This window comes from Vigna umbellata, chromosome 4, assembly GCF_029865625.1.
Source record: "Vigna umbellata cultivar VRB3 chromosome 4, Vumbellata_1.0, whole genome shotgun sequence".
Classification (NCBI taxonomy): Eukaryota; Viridiplantae; Streptophyta; class Magnoliopsida; order Fabales; family Fabaceae; genus Vigna; species Vigna umbellata.
The window spans coordinates 13,077,227-13,096,248 of NC_142168.1; the positions used below are offsets into that span (position 1 = coordinate 13,077,227).

At 33.3% G+C, this 19,022-nt stretch overlaps 4 protein-coding genes across 6 annotated transcripts; 1 reads left to right on the forward strand and 3 right to left on the reverse strand.

Annotated features, from left to right (window-relative positions):
• Positions 1-2,924: 2,924 nt before the first annotated feature.
• LOC148199276 (actin-11) lies at positions 2,925-6,383 on the forward strand. 2 transcript variants are annotated; one of them, XM_088113400.1, is made up of 5 exons: positions 2,925-3,066; positions 4,567-4,636; positions 4,778-5,171; positions 5,298-5,911; positions 6,012-6,383. In XM_088113400.1, the coding sequence occupies exons 2-5, from the start codon at positions 4,577-4,579 to the stop codon at positions 6,075-6,077; spliced, it is 1,134 nt and encodes a 377-aa protein (XP_087969526.1). In that variant the 5' UTR covers positions 2,925-3,066; positions 4,567-4,576; the 3' UTR covers positions 6,078-6,383. The 2 variants fall into 2 exon arrangements, with proteins under 2 accessions (XP_087969526.1, XP_087969527.1); XM_088113401.1 differs by having other exon boundaries at positions 3,030-3,066; positions 4,556-4,636.
• A 690-nt stretch (positions 6,384-7,073) lies between these two features.
• On the reverse strand, positions 7,074-10,011 carry LOC124829398 (ENTH domain-containing protein C794.11c-like). Its single transcript, XM_047302896.2, has 4 exons — positions 8,815-10,011; positions 8,059-8,181; positions 7,805-7,966; positions 7,074-7,713 (listed from the first exon to the last, which is right to left on the reverse strand). The coding sequence occupies exons 1-4, from the start codon at positions 9,234-9,236 to the stop codon at positions 7,293-7,295; spliced, it is 1,128 nt and encodes a 375-aa protein (XP_047158852.1). The 5' UTR covers positions 9,237-10,011; the 3' UTR covers positions 7,074-7,292.
• A 234-nt stretch (positions 10,012-10,245) lies between these two features.
• Positions 10,246-15,773, reverse strand: LOC148199277 (uncharacterized). Of its 2 annotated transcripts, none has more exons than XM_088113293.1 (11): positions 15,619-15,773; positions 15,082-15,221; positions 14,933-14,981; positions 13,691-13,797; positions 12,774-12,819; positions 12,273-12,407; positions 12,055-12,144; positions 11,816-11,947; positions 11,645-11,728; positions 11,332-11,396; positions 10,246-10,729 (listed from the first exon to the last, which is right to left on the reverse strand). In XM_088113293.1, exons 2-11 carry the CDS (start codon positions 15,180-15,182, stop codon positions 10,537-10,539), a joined length of 1,002 nt encoding a protein of 333 aa, XP_087969419.1. In that variant the 5' UTR covers positions 15,183-15,221; positions 15,619-15,773; the 3' UTR covers positions 10,246-10,536. The 2 variants fall into 2 exon arrangements, with proteins under 2 accessions (XP_087969419.1, XP_087969420.1); XM_088113294.1 differs by lacking the exon at positions 15,619-15,773 and adding an exon at positions 15,306-15,324.
• A 2,041-nt stretch (positions 15,774-17,814) lies between these two features.
• On the reverse strand, positions 17,815-19,022 carry LOC148199278 (uncharacterized). The gene has a single exon (XM_088111913.1). It carries the CDS (start codon positions 18,900-18,902, stop codon positions 18,207-18,209), a length of 696 nt encoding a protein of 231 aa, XP_087968039.1. The 5' UTR covers positions 18,903-19,022; the 3' UTR covers positions 17,815-18,206.

A 19,022-nucleotide genomic window follows, 5' to 3' on the forward strand; every position in this document is an offset into this window, starting at 1 on the left:
TACTTTCACTATGAATTTAAACTTTCCCTATATTGCATCATACATAGTGAAGTGAAAAAACATTGATACAAACTCTTGAATAAAAAAGTCATGGACATCTAAGTGTTATACTCCCTTGAGGTTTTTATCATCTTTTATCACTTATACTATGGTGTACCTACGTGCAATCTAGAGGGTCTATATCTTTTTTTTCTTTGTTTAATGTTTGTTGACTCATTCTTTATGTAGACATTGCCTCCGGTCGATGGAGTTGATAGGACGAAGCAGAAAACTGATGAGAAAGAATGATCATCTTCCCCAGAATTCCTTTAAAATTCGTGAGATACCAATCTCTGGAGCTTAAAGTTAATAATCATCAGTAGTCTGATATACAAAAGTACAAAGGATTCAGTTTGGATGAGAATATTATTTCATTTATAAATTCCTTTGGAGTTTTCTTTGTACGAGTATGTTTTAAACTTTTGATGGATGTATGGTTGCAACATTTTTGGCGGACTAATTTGGTGGTCAAAAATATTTAGAAAACTGATACATTTGTGTTCTATAGTAATGTTTTAATGCTGTTTTAATTTGGTGAGTAGGGTCATCAAAAGACCAATTTTAGAATTTACTACATTTATTAAATATATATTGGCTTTGCTGTTTATGGTTATAAAATATAATGCACCAAACAACTGATAAGACGGGCTTCCGTCATATATAAGCATCCTCAGGAGTTTCTCCTCTCTGATACCTTTATTTTATCTGATGCACAAATAAGTCCTTAATTCAATGTATGAAAATAATGTTAACAACGGATCTTAATTTAGTTTCACATCGTTTAAAATCGTGACATGTTATTCTCTTTTTAACTATATAAACAATCATCAGTAAAGTTTGAAATATACATCAAAATATAAATATATTATTTAATATAATTATAGATATTAAATCACTTTAAATTTCTATCTTCTTTATTTCTCTTTATTCCTAACAATCACAAGATTTTACAAGACTTGTCCTATAAAATACACTTAGCTGATTCAAGCTGTTTTAAACAAATTTGTTATATATATATATATATATATATATATATATATATATATATATGTATTAAATCTTTTCACAATTATGTCAACCTTAAAAATCATGATTTAATTTGACTCCTACTCTTGATACATTTATAAACTATGTATTAAACTAACTCATTATAAATACAGTTGGTACCAATATAATGAATGCAGTTTTTTGCGGCCGGTAATTAAAGATTGAAGCACTTTTTGATTAATAAGCCTATATGGTAAATAAACTTTTAAATCTCCAATAATTAAAGCCTGAATAATTAACTTCATCTATCTACATGTCACGAACAACCTCAACTACTAATGCTGTTCATTATCCATTTCCACCCCTTTCTTTTATTCTCCTATGTTGTATTATTTTAAACACAATGCTTTGCTGGCAATTAGTACTTTTATAGAGCTTTATTTCTCCTTCGCTTTCAAATATTTGCTGTTAGTCTTGCATTTCAGGGACTTGACAGAGCATATTCAGTTAGGATTGAAGATGTTCTTAGTGCTCGACAACTATTTGTGGTTGGCTAGCTGCATAATCGGGCCCAAATAACATTAGGGTTTATTTTATTGTAAAGTGGATCCTAAATTAAAAGTTAATCTTAGAAAAAGTTGCATATCCTAATGAAATGCTATCCACATAAGCTTTCATTCTTGCCACTCCATTATTAGAGGGAAAGGGGTGTTTTATCTTTTTCTTCACCATTCCTTTATATACGTTTAAGAGAAACAATAGAGTATTATTACATAACTTCCAAATTAACATAATTCGTATAAACTCTCTTTTACTTGTACTGCTAGTTTTTTTCTTATTTTTTTTTCTGGAATCCAATCTTTATTTTAACTGCATGATAAATGGACTGTTTCACCTTGCATCTTCAATCAGTTCATCCTACACTTCTAATTTTTATTTTTAAATTTTAAAATTATCATTTGTAATTCAAAAAACTTTATATTCTATTTTTGTGTTTCATCGAATTTTGAAATTTGATGAATGAATTTTTCTTCATCACATTTCAAAATCTAATAGAAGATTTTTTCTTAATTAGATTTCAAAATTTGATGAAAGTATACTTTAAAATTTGATAAGGATTTTTTAAAAATTTTAATAAATTTCAAAATTTGTTGAATTTTTTAAAAAATCTTTCTGTGAATTTTAAAATTCATTGAATTTTGAAATTTAGTGAATTTTTTTTATCAAATTTTAAAATTCTTTAAGAAAAATATAACTTCTAAAGCAAATGATGAAATAATTGGAGGTTTGGTGTGACATATCCTAATTAACCTCGTATGAAAGGAAAAAAAATGTATAATAATAATTAAAAATAAAAAATTTCTTTTTTAAAATAAGATAAACAAAAGAAAACTTTAACTAAAAACAAAGGATATTTTGAGAATGTAAATATTTTAAATGATTAGATATTTTAAGTTATTAATGATTTTAAAATGAAATTATACTTATATAACACTCTTTATTGTTTTCCTCAAAATGAATGTTACTTCTACTAACTATTTCTAACAAAATGATCTCTTAAACAATTATTATAAGCAAAATTTAATTATAAAGACTGAAAGTAAGGTATATGTGAAAGAGAAAATTAAGTTGACATTCCACATAAAATGAACTTGGTTTTAGAAAAGAGATTATGAGAATTAATCTCTTGAATAAATAAAATAAGAAAAATTTAAGATGCTAAAATTAGCAATTTAGTGAAGGATAAAACGGGAGGACAAAATGCGTGCTAGAAAATAAAGGGTAAAAAATTTGTGGAGAAGAAAGAAAACAGTAACAAAAATAGAAGCACAAAAAACTAAAAAAACGAAGCACCGTGGAAATCATTGTTTGATTTAAAATGAGAAATCAACGGTTGATATTGCATCTTATGCTTCTTATATTGAATACCGGTTTCCATATTTTCTTGGTACAGCTCTCTCTCTCATTTCCCCTCATCACTAACTCTGCATTTTCTCTCGCTCTTTGCCTTCCATCACCCTCGCCATTTCCCTTCCCAAGGTCTGTTTCTAACCCTCGATCCGTTTCTTTCTTGCTTGGATCTGTTTCTTCCTTTTCCGTTTTACCATTTCAGCTTTCAATTTTGCTTTCTTGCTCAATTCCAATGGAGACATTCTTTGTTCTCCCTTTATTGGTTGTTGGGTAGCTGGATTTCAATCGGGCTGTGTTGGATTTTGATTTCTTCCTTTGGGTGCGAGAAATTTTTGTTTTTTCTTTTATTTTCTGACTTCTTTGTGGATGCGAGATGGATTATTGTTAGATTTTTGGTTTTTCTGATGTTTTTAAGTTATTTTTTCAAGAAAACTTAATCTGGGTCTTTTTCAATCGATCGATCTGGGTGTTGTTTGTGAAATGGTTTTTATTTTGAAGGAAATAGTTATTTTGACTGGCTTTAATCGTTACATCATGAACCGTTGTGTTTGTTTCTTTGAGATTTGTGGTCGATGGGGATGGATCTGTGGTTGTTGGGCTTGGTTCTGTGTAAAAGTTGTTTTCAGATGAGTAGGTAACGAATCTGGATTGTTGTTTGAGGTTGAGAGAACACAATGATTTGTATTAGTATACTTTTTTGCCGTGATGCAATTAATTAGTTATGTTTAAAATTATGGTGAGGTGTATGAAACTTCCCTCTCTCCCAAAATTAAAAGAAGAGATACCGAAAAGGAAATGCAATAATGCTTTACTTGTGGACCCTTTCTTTGGATATTTGCAACATTTTAAGTGTTCCCTAACTTTCTAACAACCAACTATCATGACTTATGGTGCATGTCTCATCAACTTATTCTTCTAACAACATCCCCGCACTTGTCTGAGAAATGTAGGATCTATATGTGAATGTAGGATGTTATAGTGGGTATGTGTACAGTATGTATTTACCTTTATTTGGGATATACTCTGTTGGAACACATTTATTTCTGTCATGCAATCTGAGATACAAGTCCTTTTCTGTGTTAAGTATTTGCCGGTAATCAATTGCCTAAGGTTTCTACTGTATATTGATGTGTGAAATTATATCACCACACAATAATCAATTTGTCACATGATGCTTTGTCCATGATATACTCATCCTTAGTGTTGATATATGTTATTTTGTAATGACTTGCTGTGGGACTAATCTGACTTAAGTAATATAAAAATTAGAACAAAAATAATGCAAGGTTTGTATAAGATTTCAGCTTATATTCTTCTTTTGTCATGCCTTTATTGTAATGGCTTAGCTTTCTGTTCATGTGTCCTCGTAGATCATTTATTGTTTATAAACCAAAAGGATTAAGATTAAATTATAATGGGTTAGGCTAAACGTATGATTAAATTGTGATCTTATCATCTAATTTTTGGTTTTTGGATATTTATGTCACTTGTTCCTAATGTACTATGGAAGGGAAGGAAAGCAATATTAATGTAGAACTTTTCTCATTCTAAATTTCCCTTATGGTCTTCTATTAGCTGTGTTTACAGAATTAGTGCACTTGTACTTAATATTAGTCAGTTATCCTGCAGAAATTAGAAGATGGCAGACGCTGAGGATATTCAACCTCTTGTTTGTGACAATGGAACAGGAATGGTCAAGGTACATGTTGGAGCTTTCTTACCATTTTGTATCAAATTTGTTTAATAGTAACTGACATAATTCTGTTGGTTTTATACGAATACCATTTTAATTTTGTTACTTATTTGAAATTGAGAAATTAATTTTAACGAATCTTTGTAGGCTGGATTTGCTGGAGATGATGCCCCACGTGCTGTGTTTCCCAGCATTGTAGGTCGTCCTCGTCACACTGGTGTGATGGTTGGCATGGGTCAAAAAGATGCATACGTTGGTGATGAGGCTCAGTCTAAGAGGGGTATTTTGACTCTAAAGTACCCAATTGAACATGGAATTGTGAGCAATTGGGATGATATGGAAAAGATTTGGCATCATACCTTCTATAATGAGCTTCGGGTTGCCCCTGAAGAGCATCCAGTTCTGTTAACAGAGGCTCCTCTTAACCCCAAGGCTAACCGTGAGAAGATGACCCAGATCATGTTTGAGACCTTTAACACCCCTGCCATGTATGTTGCCATCCAGGCCGTTCTTTCACTGTATGCAAGTGGTCGTACAACTGGTAAGCTAATCTTTAGTTGTTGGATTAGATTTAGGTTGTATAGTTTAGCAAATGTGAAAATTGCTATAAAGTTTCCATATATCAGGTGATTGATTTCGAGTTTATTTATTTTCCTTCTCTTTGCAGGTATTGTGTTGGATTCTGGTGATGGTGTCAGCCACACTGTCCCTATCTATGAGGGTTATGCTCTCCCACATGCCATCCTTCGTCTTGATCTGGCTGGTCGTGACCTCACTGATTTCTTGATGAAAATTTTGACGGAACGTGGTTATTCTTTCACCACCTCAGCAGAGCGGGAAATTGTAAGGGATGTTAAAGAAAAGCTGTCCTACATTGCCCTTGACTATGAACAAGAACTCGAGACAGCAAGGACCAGCTCATCTGTGGAGAAGAGCTATGAGTTGCCTGATGGACAGATCATCACCATTGGCGATGAGCGTTTCAGATGTCCGGAGGTTCTGTTCCAACCATCCATGATAGGAATGGAAGCTGCTGGCATTCACGAGACAACATACAATTCCATAATGAAGTGCGATGTTGATATCAGGAAGGACCTCTATGGTAACATTGTCCTTTCAGGAGGAACTACCATGTTCCCTGGCATTGCTGACAGAATGAGCAAGGAAATTTCTGCATTGGCACCCAGCAGCATGAAGATCAAGGTTGTAGCACCACCTGAGAGGAAGTACAGTGTCTGGATTGGTGGTTCCATCCTGGCATCTCTCAGCACATTCCAGCAGGTATGTTCTCTTCCTTTATTCTTCTGTCTTTCTCTAAATGATACTGTGGGAGATGCATTTTTCTATGCACAATAATGACACAAACTTGTTTTGAGTGCAGATGTGGATTGCAAAGGCAGAATATGATGAGTCTGGCCCATCAATTGTTCACAGAAAGTGCTTCTAAAGTGTCTTGAGAAATAGGTTTATTGAAGGGAAAGACTACTATGATGATTTGTCTGGAAGCAATACATTGCAGATTGTAATCTTTTTCATTCTAGCTTTTGTTATCTGTTCATGTTATTCTCTTGTTGGAGTGGTCATTTATTTGCAGAAGGTGAGGAGAGTTGTTTTTGAAAATGGTCCAGTTCTTTTCATGTACTTTGACAAGTTTTTGACTGGTTCATTCTGCCTTATGAGTTAGCTGGGATTATTAAACTACGCTTGTACCCGTTGTATGCATAATTATAGTCCATCATCTTTTCAATTACAATTTTATTATCACTCCCTATATTTTCTACTACTGCTATAATACTAGAAGAAAATTAACAATAATTGGTGCGGTGCTCCGCAGAAAACATTAAGTGATACAAATTAACAATAACTGGAATAAAACACTGCTGCTACCAATATATTTCTTATATAATATTTTTTCTATCTTAATATATTTTAAGAGGGATCAAGTTTTATAAAATACTTTTAATCCCAATCTTTCATTTGTCTTATCTAATGACTATGAATCCATTACTTTTTATCATGGTTATATCAGAGAAAAATAAAAGGAAATTACAAAGAGTTTACAATCTATTCTTCAAATAACTTGATCTCTCCTTGTACTTTTAAATACAATTATTTAAATTGACCTTTTCTTTTGATATATACTTTTTATTCTAATGTTTAAAAGTAAGAAACATCTTCCTAATTTATATTTTTTTATGATAGTTATTTTAAAATTTATATTTTACTTTATTGATATTTAATATTTTTTAATTCAATTTTTTAAATACGTTTCTTAAACGTGTTCTATATTTTTAGATTTCCTTAAACGTTGTTTATATCTTCATTTATTAGATTACTCAGTTTGACAATTAACTAAATTTTCAGAAACATATAGCATTTTGGATAATACTGAAAATCATTGTATGGTTCAAAAGGCACTGTAATGTAATTAACTTGTCACGTGTTCATAAATATAAGAACTGTGTAGTAGATTCCATCCTACAGAAAACAGATAGACAAATTACTTAATAATCTTTGTTCCCTCATCAGTAACCATATTTCTGATTTCATCGTTACGTAAATAGTGACCATTTATACCACCTTCCTTGATTCTACATTGTCCAAACTTATGATTAGTTCAAGAACTATACATATATCTTAAGTAAATTCTTGTAACATATCATCACACAGAAAGCAAGGATGCTACAGTCAGTTTCTCTTGATCATCGAAAGGATGATGTTCTTCTGTGTCTGCTGAACTTGAATCATTTTCATGCTTTAGCAGCTTTGAATTGTCCATGTCTTCAACAATTTGTAGCTCTCTATTATTTCCATCCGCACTGAGCTTCTTTCCCAAACTTGTGAAATCATATTTTTCATATTGGCGATCATCATAGTAAGAGTTACATCTCCCATAAATCTTAGAAGGTAAGTCACTTAACCTTTCATCCATTGCTGAGCTTCGCGGGTTAAAACTTCCAAACCCTTTGATTGCATGAGAAAGGTGACGTGCTGTTGCTCTTTCTTCTTTGAGAAAATCCTTGTTTCTTAAGAGCTTCAACACTCTTTCTGATAATTTTCTAACACTCAAACCCCAGTTGAACCTGCAGAATGGAACAATGTAACAAGGGTCATTTTGATTCATGCAACAAAGTTTAGGTCACAAACAAGTATTTGAGTTCAGACAGCACCTACCCTTTCTCATCAATGTGCTGAAGTTGTCCAATCTCTTCAATAACATCAATGTCACTTTGAAACTCCTCCGAAACTCTTTTAGGTCCATGAGTTAGAAGATGTTCCAGTAATATAAGAGCCTTGTATGAGGCTCTCCAATACCCTTTATCAAATTTCGAAAACCTGCTTTCTCCACAGAACTAGATCACAATTATTACACTTAACTATAAGACTAAGATTAGAATAACCAAATCAGGACATAAGAAACAAGAAACCTGTTATGCAGAATCTCCACGATTCTCTCATATTCATCCACTTCGAAGGCTGCTCGTGATATTACACTCGTGCTATGTGTGTCTGGTGGCCATGGATTCTCATTGGTGGCTTCTTCTGTCATTCTTTGAGATACACTCACAAAAAAAAAAAAATCATTCTCAAACATGAAAAGAAGGAAGTGTTTGATTGCACCAAAAACAAATAAAATGATTACACAAAAAGGATTACTGCAATTGAAATTTATCTCATTTCTGCTCAACAGTTTCACATGTTTAAACCAATTCCTCTGATTTGATATTAATAAATAAGAAATTGTACTAACAGGTTTCTAAAGACTTATTCTGCAAAATGAGTCATGTCGTTCCTTTGGTACTTTGTTGGAGTAAGTAGATGATATATTCCTTCCTTGTCAGAAGAATCACACTATCCCGAAAAAAGGGTTTTTTAGTTTCATTTTTAAATAAAAAAATAACTTGAAGAATGATTTGGTTCCATGACAAAGAAGTTCATTGTTTTTCAACTGTCCTTGTCATCTTGGAAGAACGATCTCTTTTTCATTTTCAAATATTGAATATCTTAAAAGCATGGTTGGGTTGAAACACAAATTATTACATGCATCAGGAACATCATGACCCCAACTGATCTCCATGTGATACATAACTGAGTTACATTTACTGGTAAATTAAAAATCTGAAGCACGTGGCGCTATAAAACCATGTAATAATTTCTGAGGTCATAGAAAAAAAAAGACTTACAACTGTACTGGTGTAACATCAGTGAGAACCAGCCTTGCAGTTCTAATCTTTTCCTTCAAGAACCGAAATGCTTGGCCTTTGATTTCATGGATGAGAGGAGAACTCATAGTTGCAGTTTTCTCTGGAAGGATTTTGAAGATAATGGTGACGAAGATTTTGAGAACTGGTTTTATTATATTATAATCTATGCTTTCCGTTTGTACATACGCAATATACGCAACTGCTCCATTACCAAAAGCACTAGTATTTCTTATAAAGTGGAGTTGCATATGTAATGAGAGGTAGAATAAATGAATAAACCCAACTTGTGAGTAGGAAAAAGGAAGAGGAACAATGTAAGCATGATTATTCAAAGGCAAGTTTTTCTGAAGCGTCTTTGTCTTAAAGTTCATGTCGTTTACAGAGTGCCTTGAACTACTCATTCATGACCAACGAGATTTTTGACTCAGTAAACTTATAAAATACTGTTTATTGATCTCAATTCCTCAATCTATGGTTGACTACGTATACTTAAATAGTGTGTATACGTGTGCGTATATACAAACTTCTACCACACTGTCACATATATAATGTATTAGTTAAAATGAAAGGAACATGAACTTATGTTTATCTATTTTCAATTTCAAGTTATTTTCTTACTAGTATTTTAGTTTGTACATTATTATAAGTATAAATAACGATTCTATATAATTTAAATGATAAACAAACATGTTTAACTGCATAAATCACTATAATTAAAATTTATAAATTGTGGTATCAAACGTGTTTACCCACTAATACATAAAAATTGAAATTTAATTTAAAAAATAAAAGTAAAAGGGACTTCCAACAACAATATTTGTTAAGCTAGTCATAGGAGTAGTGTGAAATACATATCCAGAGTAGAGAAAGGAGAAAATATTGACATTTGAAACACTGCATATAAATCAAGATTTGTGACTAGTAAAGAATCTATGTTCTCTTCCACCTGCCGTTCTTACTTCTGAAAGATTCTACAACTTTTGTCATTAAGTGACAGGTGTAAGAAGTGAGAGAATTGTGCGAAAGGTGAGCTTAAGAAGCACGAGATTACACAATTAACACAGACAAACTATCCACCAATGTCTCACATGTTTGTTTTCATATCTAGAAATGTGAGTTTATAAAGCACAGGTCACAAAACTAATAGAACCAAGCCATCAACAAATAAAACCAGGGTTTCCGGTTCTGTGAAACCAAACAAGAGTATTAGCCAATGCAAAATCCTCAAAAATAAAAACAAGAGTTGTCTAATGGGAACGATACGCGGCTTTGCTAACATGGTGTTAAAACGATCTCAGTAGCCATGACATTACATCCAGGAGAGATGAACAAAAGAGCATCAACAACTCACCGATTTTAGACAATCTCTTTTAAATGAAAGGCATAAAAAGTTATCTGTAGAATGTTGAGTAAGAAAAATACAACCAATGTGTGTGATTAAAAACTATTCCCAGTCAAAAGTAACAGATAATTAGTTGAGTATATTTTTACCTAGTACAATCGCAAAACTAGAAAAACAAAGAAGCAGAATGCCTCCATGTCCCAAAACTCAACGGCATCACCGGTAGGTTGTGGTCAGTCCCAAAAACTTTAAATATCACGTAATTGTCCGCTGAGCCCGGTATGAGAATACATGTTCCCTCGAGCAACAGATGACTCTTCGTTTGATAGGAAAATGTTCCCTTTCTTGATCATGGAAACTCAAGTAGAATTAGAAATTCTCCACATACCGGTCCTGTACCCCACAGACATGAGCACAAGCTCCCAAAGCATGTTAGGTATACTCAGAAGATTGACCTTGGATCCTGGAATCTCAGACCAATTCACAGAAACTTCCGAAATTGGGATCTTAAACCTTTTGCATAGAAAGACTAATTCAACATCAAAGCACCACCTGCAGAAAATGATAAAGGCTATTATAGATAGTTGCAAAAGTTTTCACCATATATGTGGGCCATACAAATTAGGTATAATATGCAGAAAGCTGGTTAGAACGAAAAACCACCATAACTTAAAAATCAACTTATCTTTCTGACCTGAGTCAAAGTTTTATCCCATTTAAGTTTCCATTACATGGATCACACTACACCATACCGCTTAGTTAAGACCAAAGTTTCAGAAATATTATTCAATATTTCCATCATTAATAAAATTTGTTTTATCTTCTTGAGGATGTATGATTTTCACTGTTGTTAAATGTCAATAACATGAGATTGCTTCTCATATCATGCTTCCTCTAAATATCAAATTTAGCTTATGGGAAAATCTAAAGAAGCCATTTATAGTAAAGGATATACATCTTATGGGTTTATATGCATTAGCTATCATGAATCCTCCATAAAAAAGACAGTGACCAATGAAGAAAGAACAAGAAAATTACAAATAAAAAATTGTACAAATAATTCATGAATAAAATTAAGTATGAAGAATAGGTTTTCTATTATTTCTGAATTATGAATTAATTTCCTTTCAAAATTTAAGAAAATATTGAATTACCTTTTTAAGCGGACATTTGAAAAAAGGTTCCTAGCTGCAGCCCTTGTGAACATCTTGAAACCACACTGAGGAAGTACTAGGTCAATATCAGAGAACAAAAATCAACAACAAATATAATAAATGAGTTCAAGCACAAGCATTCCATAAGCTTGATGAGCACTGAAAATATCGATCATGCTAATGTCAACAGGCATCGATGTCACAACTACCATGTCTGGTGAAGTTTTGGTCTCTATGTAGACATAAGCTGTATACCAATAATAGGAGTATCATATAAAAATGCAAGGAAAAAGTCAATGAAGAAGGAGATTGCCTGTGTGTCACGAATTCCAGGACCAGAAGCCAAGAGAACCACGAGATGGAAGCCCTTCATCAAAAAATTGCGGTACCACTTCCTCTGAAAGCATTAATTGAAGTTATTCAACCAAGATGACCTATGCGTATGACAACAATAAAACAAAGAATGAAGAGGCCCACACGTAACTGTAGCTAAAGCTTTTTCCTCTAGATGAGCTCTTGAACCAAATACAGCAACTGGGACATCAGAAATTCTAAATCTAGGATCACTATTGCTTGAATCTCCCTGGTGATATTCGCTTTTGGCAACAGCATGAATCTGATGTCAAAGCATTAAACAATGCATATCAAGATTTGGCACCAGAATATTGTTCTAAGATTTGATTGAAAGATTTATGAAAACTGCCATTGTAGAATTCCATTAACCTGATTTTCGAGCTTTTCTAGGTCTGTGACCTTAGTTGCTCCATCGGCATCAAGCATGAGAAGTAGTTCACCACGTGAATGCAACATTCCCTGTAATACAATGCTTTCAAGGAAAGAAGAAAGCCTTAATAAATTATCAATAAGCATGGTGTGACACAGGGGCATTTGACTTTTGATATGATTATATTTAAAGATACTATAGTTTAAATTAGACTCACTTTTCTGATTGCTTCTCCTTTGCCATGGTTTCTTCCTAGAAGGATGACCCTTACCTTGTCTACTGTGTATTTCTTCACAAATTCAAAAGCTACTCTTTTTGTTTCATCGGTACTCCCATCATCAACAATTACTACCTGCTCAAGTGTCCATTTTGAAGAGAATGTGGACGTGTACCCACAAAAAAGTTAGCATCTGGAAGAAAGTAAGTAGAGCAAAGTGTTTCAGATATGGTATCTTAGGCCAAACTGATTTCAATGAATATTAGAAAGTACTTTCGCTTCACATTAGTAAGGTCATGAGTGAAATAAAGCATTTCTTATTTCCACCAAATATCGTCATCATGTAATGGAGACATTTCTTTACAATACTAAATCTATATTGATAGTCCCTAGACAATAAGCTAGAATTTAAAATTCTAAAACAGTTCCAAGAGAGTGGAAATAAAACAGGATTATATAGACAAAACAAATATGTAGTAGAATAAAAGGAACTAGAAGTACCTCATATGTAAATGAAGAATCCTTTAAAGTACGCTGTTGAAGATAACTACAAATTAAGACATAGATAGATTACATTCATATCACCAAACTTAAACAATAAATGCTATGTTACTTAACACGAGAAGCATATAGGAAATTAATTACACCAACACTCTGCATATGAAGTCCTAACCAATTTAAACAAGTACAACCATGAAGAAAGTGCATATAAGTTTGGGTTTTCCCTTTCTTCTGGCTTCTTACCATTGTTGTCTGTACACCTCTCTCTTTTTTATGGAACGGGAGGCTCATATCAGATTACATTTGTCGTGTAAACAACCACCTTACAGAAACAATTGAATACACAGAACACACACATACTGATGGAGGTGGTCATCTGATATGGGCACTAGAAGAAGTGGATCAGCCTATGAACCGGTGCTGGACACAAGTCTTAGGAAACCTACTAAGTGGAAAGCATATCCAAGAAGAAATAAGACAGGGGTTCTTAGGAGTTAGTAGCAAGATGGAAGTTACTCGCTGTAGGAATAACAAGAATATAGACTTGTATGGGGGTTGGTGGCATGCGTTTGGTTAGTGTAAGTTAGGCAGGTATCCTTCCATAACAAGACAGAGGCTCCAGTGTGTGATGCTGTTCTCATCTTTCAGTAACAAACTTTTAGTTATCTATGATTGAATAATACAATACAATAATACCTTGATCATCCTCTCAGGTGCTCTCCCAGATGCAAAAACAGAATATAAAATTATGATAGTAGCCTAATAGACTCATTGCAATCGATATTATACACACCCAACAAAATTTGCATAACAGAACAACCAAAGTAGACTGACTCAGTTGTAACCAAACCCAAATCCTTTTATAGGTATTAAAATAAAAGCTTAAATCTGGTTAAAAAAACCATGCTTTCACTTACTTCATAGTTTCATCAAGAGCTCCTGGAAGCCTATGCTCCTCATTGAATGCAGGAATAATCAATGAAATATACTTTGTGGCTGGATCAACAATATGTGGGCAAGGAACCTAAATGTGCAGGAGTATCAGTCAAAACAAATTCACAACAGGGTGCTACCTTCATAAAGCGCATTAACTTGAAACCTCTCAAAACAAAATAAAAACATGTATGTGCAAGATACAAATATATGTAACCGGAATTACATTGCTATTTAGTTTCTAGAAAAGCCCATCAGCATACACAATGAAGGCAAGATAAGAGAATGTTGGAGCACAGTAATGACAAATACTTCCTCTTGAAATTGACATTAGAACTCAATTATAAAACTAGAGATTAAGGAAACGCCATAAATGGCCAACCACTCCAGATCATGAATGAGCAGAGATTGGTGATGAACGAGAAAGATGTGAGCAATTTGAATAATTTTCACTTACAAACATTAGAAAACTAGTAGGAACAAACTATTCAAACTAAAACTAGTAGGAACAAACTATTCAAACTAGAGAGTGCTTGTTGAGATTAATTTTGCTGCAGCATAATTTTAAACTTAAATAGTTCAAGCATAACAATGTTACATTTATGGAAGAACAGTACTCAGTAGCTTCAGCTTTTGTGGCACTAACGAAATCTAAGATGTATAGCATGTCATTATGTAGAAATTAGTTGGTGCCTCTAACATGGTCTCCCCTTGAATCAAATATTATTCTCACGTGGCATATCTTTCAACTGTTTTGTGCTGAGTCCATTCATTATATAAAAGGAAAACATTACAAAAGTGATCATACTTCATATTTTCGTTAAACTTCTCTCACTTCTTGATCATTAGCTTGTAATGTATATGTTTAATTCCATGGTAATCCTATAACAAGGAACATAGGCTAAAACACGCTTCCTCTAGATCTGCAATCTTCAATGGCTAAAAGTTGTACAATTACAAATTTCCTAAGCCATCGCAGCAACAAAGTCACCAGTTTGCAATACCAAATTCACTAGTTAATCCTCTCAAAAGTTTAAAAAAAAAAATCCTATTGAAATGGGGTGATAATTTAAAAAGTGGATTCCTAAATTCTGTCAATCCAGACTTATTTCACTAAATTATAATTATTAAAGAAAACCCCAGTATAAGTAAATAAATAAAGTATTGCTTACAAAATCTTGAATATCTACAGAAGCTCTAACACAGTGCTAAGGGAAACATTTTACCTGTTTCAATGAATTAGGATCTTCAAAAATAGCTGGAACTTCAATATGTCTTTAGAAAAAAAAATGAAAATATCAAATAAATAATCCCAGTCCACATATGCATACAACATTTTAAAGCACATATTAGAATAGTATAAAAAAGGGCGTACTGATGGTTGTTTCTTCTCTTGTATGCTTCAAAAAACACTACAAAGACAAACCCTAAGATCGCAATCGCACAGAAGGCGACCAAAAGGCACATATACTCCATTCCTATTCAGATTCTGCTGCTACTACCAGTTTCTTGCCCCTGTCATAAAGCACACAGAATTCAATTACATTGTTAAAAAATAAAAAACGCATAGCAGATAAGGAATCATACAATTCAACTTACACAAATAGTATGATAGAACATTCAAAACAAGTTAAAACTAATGTTATTTTGTCAAATTCAAAACTTTTATTTCATCATCACGGTAGTTCCTAACCATTAATTGATTTTGAGTATCGAAACATATTGTCAAAGGAAAAAATAAATAAAAAATTGAAGAAGAAGTGATGGTCATAACTGAGTCAAAGCATATCGATAATCAATTTTCGAAATATATATTTTAAGAAAACAGTAAAGGAATCAAACGGAGAATACTGAATCGAATATTCAAAGAAGAGTTAAAGATGATATACGAGAGATGGTTTCGAAGAATTACCAAATTGAGTTGAACGATGAGAGAGCACCTTAACGTCGTCGTCGATCAAAACTTCAACCCGACCCAAACTCACCGTTATTCGATCGGTTCTCTTTGCTTAACCGGACTTTTCTTCCTTTCAAATCGACACAACAACAATAGAGCCCAAATTGAAAGGCCCAAATTGGTTTTCTAAACACTTTGTATAAATTGGCATTTCTCTAAGCTCAAACTTAAACCAAAAAGCTTTAATAAGTGACATTGTATTTGCTTGTTTATCCCTTCAAACATCACCAAATTCTTATTTAAACTCTATTAAATGAGAAGCACTCAATATTTTAATATGGTGAAGTAATTAAATTTATGAAAATGTATTCACACAAGAAATTATAAATTAACTTTTTATGTAATGAAAAATAATAAATATATTTTAGAGTATTAGTTTGGCATAAATGTCTAAGTATGTTATAATGTCTAATATGAATTTTACAGGAAATTATAAATTAAATTTAAATATAAAAAACAGCGATCAAATCTTACAAATTAGGTAAATAAATTTTTTGTGTCGGTTTAAATTTATATTAAAAATATGAAAATATTAATGCGAACATTTGAAAAGAATTGTCAAATTAGAATTTATAAATAGTATATATAATGCAAATAAAAAGTACTCACACTTTATTAATTGATTGATTATTTTATTGTTTATATTTAACAGTTATTTTTTTATACTTTATTTATTTTAAGTGTTAATTCGTGAATTATCTTTTAACACGTGTTTTCTTTGGAAAGTCACATATAAAGAGTAAAAAGAAAAATGAGATATGTGTTGAAAATTTAAGTATGAGTATAAATTTTACTAATAATATATAAAATTGAAGACTGTTTTAAAACTTTGGATAAAAAGTGATATTAACTCTTATATATGGTTGAGTTTCAGATAAAGGTGTCTCTGTGAACTACCGTATTAAAAAGAGTATTAAGAATACAAGTCTGAGTTTAAGGTATAACAAGGTGGTGAAGCACCATGTCTGGCGTGAATTCGTATCATGAGCTACACAGCAGAAAAAGGTTCCAATTTCACAACAAAACAAAGGGGAAAAACCATCTCTCAGATAACTTTTTTCCAACAAGTTTTTCCAGCAAAAAAATGTTTCCATTTCCACATATTATAAGCACATAGTACTGCTAAGTTCCAACATGTGACACTCTATAATGCCTCCTAGTGGTGGCACCACCTACAGCCCTACAACATTTATTGGGTCAATACTTCAATCTCAAAGGACTCATGACCCCTCAACCTAATCAAGTTTTATCAGCACACATAACATATGAATGATGAGTAAAGGTGAAGCCTTTGTGCTTGCAGATGATGCAGCAGCAAGGATTCACACACCCAAATGTCCATTATTCTTGTGAAGATTAAAGTAAGGTTGCATTTGACATGGGTCCTAACACACCATGATTAAAGCCACAGGTGGGCACAGTGGAAAAAGAAATGTAGTCTCTTTCTTTTTTTTTTTCTTCCTTCACTTTTCTGAACCATTACAAACTTTATGGATAGGGAAAGGTTGCAAATTGCTATTGCTCCTTCTCCATTGATCCTACCTTCACTGTTCTACTGAACAAAACTCTATCAGTAATGCTTTTTACCATGTTCACATCTAAATTCAAGAATGATTTAATCTAATGTAATCCTCATTCTTCACAGACAGAAACATTTTTTCTTCCTATATTCAAAATTCAGAATCATTTGGCATTTTTCTACTTATGGCATACTCTTGTGATGATATTTCATGGATCACGGGATAGATAGTATAGTGGCACAATTTACCACAAAACAGTTTGCAGGAGAAAACATAAATTGGCCAGTTTTTGTCTCTTGATTATTACCCAGTAGTTGTGTCCTATCGTTAGTTGAATAACTTCTTCCAAGAAACATTATGTTTGGTGATAACTACAATGTGTTGTGATACATTTAATCTGCAGAGAGAACAAAATCAAGTTTTTCTTACCATAACTTTCAACTAGTAAACTTGTTTTTGTGATGACTGTAATGGAAGTGAGTTGTTCTCAGGTTAAAATATGCAGAGATACATTTACAGAATCATTTACATTTACCTACGTTGCAACTATCGACAGTTCAAGTGCACTATTGCTGGAAAAAAAATGTTTGTCTGGAGTTGTTTAAGATTGTTGGTACTAAGAACAACAAAGTAAACAAAATCTGCAACCCCTTTGACAAATTTGTATTAGTGTAGCAGTTGTCAACAAAAAATTGCAACCTCTGGATTCAGTCATCCACTGTATAACCTTCGATTCAGTACCCAATTATTCACGCTACATTACACTTTCATTTTCCCCAAATTCAAAAGGAAAATACAGATCAAACAAGATCATGAACAAATAAACCAATAATAAGCCTCCCAAAATTCCAAAGACTAGAAACCAAGTTAACAGATTAAGCCAAAATATTTATCTTTTAACAGCCTAATAATGAGGATGGTGTTAATGTGAAGAAGAAGGAAGCACTTGGACACATCTATATTCATATATAAAAAAATAAAAACTCTGATACTGATGATGATGATTGATTCACAGAGCTTGGCCTAATGAGCCATGGCTACCTGGGGGTGGGACTCTGAGTAACTGATGCTTCTCTGGTGAGGCATGGAAAGCATGGCAGTGTGATCCAAGAAATCTTTAAGCTCCACCACAGACTGCAGAATGGTTCTGAGATCCTCGGCACAGGAAAAGCCAAAGCTTCCAACCTGTCTAACAGCGTAGACATAGAAAGTTATGCAACCTTTTCTGAACTTGAACCTTGCCATCTCACATCCATGGAGGCCCCTTATGAGCCTCTTGTTGACATCACCGAGTGCTATCTCCGGTGGCCATATTCTGTCCACGGAGGCCTTCATGGCCTCAGTTTCAAACACAAAAAGAACAACCTTGGACTTCTTGGTGCCGAGGCCGAGGGTGAGGGTGTGCCAAGCATGGTGAGCCAAGATGGTGAAGTTGGTCGGCAAGAATGCTGTGGTGGAAGGGAAAGGAAGCTTGTCTTTTGGTTTGTTGGTGTTGTTGGTTGGTGGGAAAGAAAGAACCTTGAGAAGCTCCAATGGTCTTGCCCTTCTGATTGTGAAGGATTTCACTATGAACTGCCCTCCAAATCGGATACCCTTTACCTCTGAGATTGGCTTGAAGGAGAAATCAGAGTTTTGCTTTGTGGTTTGGTCATTGGGGTGCTGGTGCTTCTGCTTCTTGTTCTTGTTTCTCTTCTCTTTCTCTTTCTCTTTCTCTCCCATGGCTAGTGGGTGAGGAATTGAGGGGTTTTGTTTTGGTGGACACAAACTAGTTGGTTATCTATCTTGATGCATATCATAACATCAACCAATGTACAACAATGTTATCAATGGGATGTACTA

Bases quoted from the DNA above. Each gene is read 5' to 3' on its own strand.
- LOC148199276 (XM_088113400.1), top strand. From the start codon at position 4,577: ATGGCAGACGCTGAGGATATTCAACCTCTTGTTTGTGACAATGGAACA. The intron at 4,637-4,777 runs GTACATGTTGGA...GAATCTTTGTAG, and splicing joins ATGGAACAGGAATGGTCAAG to GCTGGATTTGCTGGAGATGA. The intron at 5,912-6,011 runs GTATGTTCTCTT...TTTTGAGTGCAG, and splicing joins CTCTCAGCACATTCCAGCAG to ATGTGGATTGCAAAGGCAGA.
- LOC124829398 (XM_047302896.2), bottom strand. From the start codon at position 9,236: ATGAGTAGTTCAAGGCACTCTGTAAACGACATGAACTTTAAGACAAAG. The intron at 7,967-8,058 runs GTTTCTTGTTTC...TGGAGAAAGCAG, and splicing joins GTGGAGATTCTGCATAACAG to GTTTTCGAAATTTGATAAAG. The intron at 7,714-7,804 runs GTAGGTGCTGTC...TCCATTCTGCAG, and splicing joins CAGCACATTGATGAGAAAGG to GTTCAACTGGGGTTTGAGTG.
- LOC148199277 (XM_088113293.1), bottom strand. From the start codon at position 15,182: ATGGAGTATATGTGCCTTTTGGTCGCCTTCTGTGCGATTGCGATCTTA. The intron at 12,408-12,773 runs GTACTTCTAGTT...ACACTTGAGCAG, and splicing joins ATTCTTCATTTACATATGAG to GTAGTAATTGTTGATGATGG. The intron at 10,730-11,331 runs GTAATTCAATAT...CATTTTCTGCAG, and splicing joins TCAAATGTCCGCTTAAAAAG to GTGGTGCTTTGATGTTGAAT.
- LOC148199278 (XM_088111913.1), bottom strand. From the start codon at position 18,902: ATGGGAGAGAAAGAGAAAGAGAAAGAGAAGAGAAACAAGAACAAGAAG.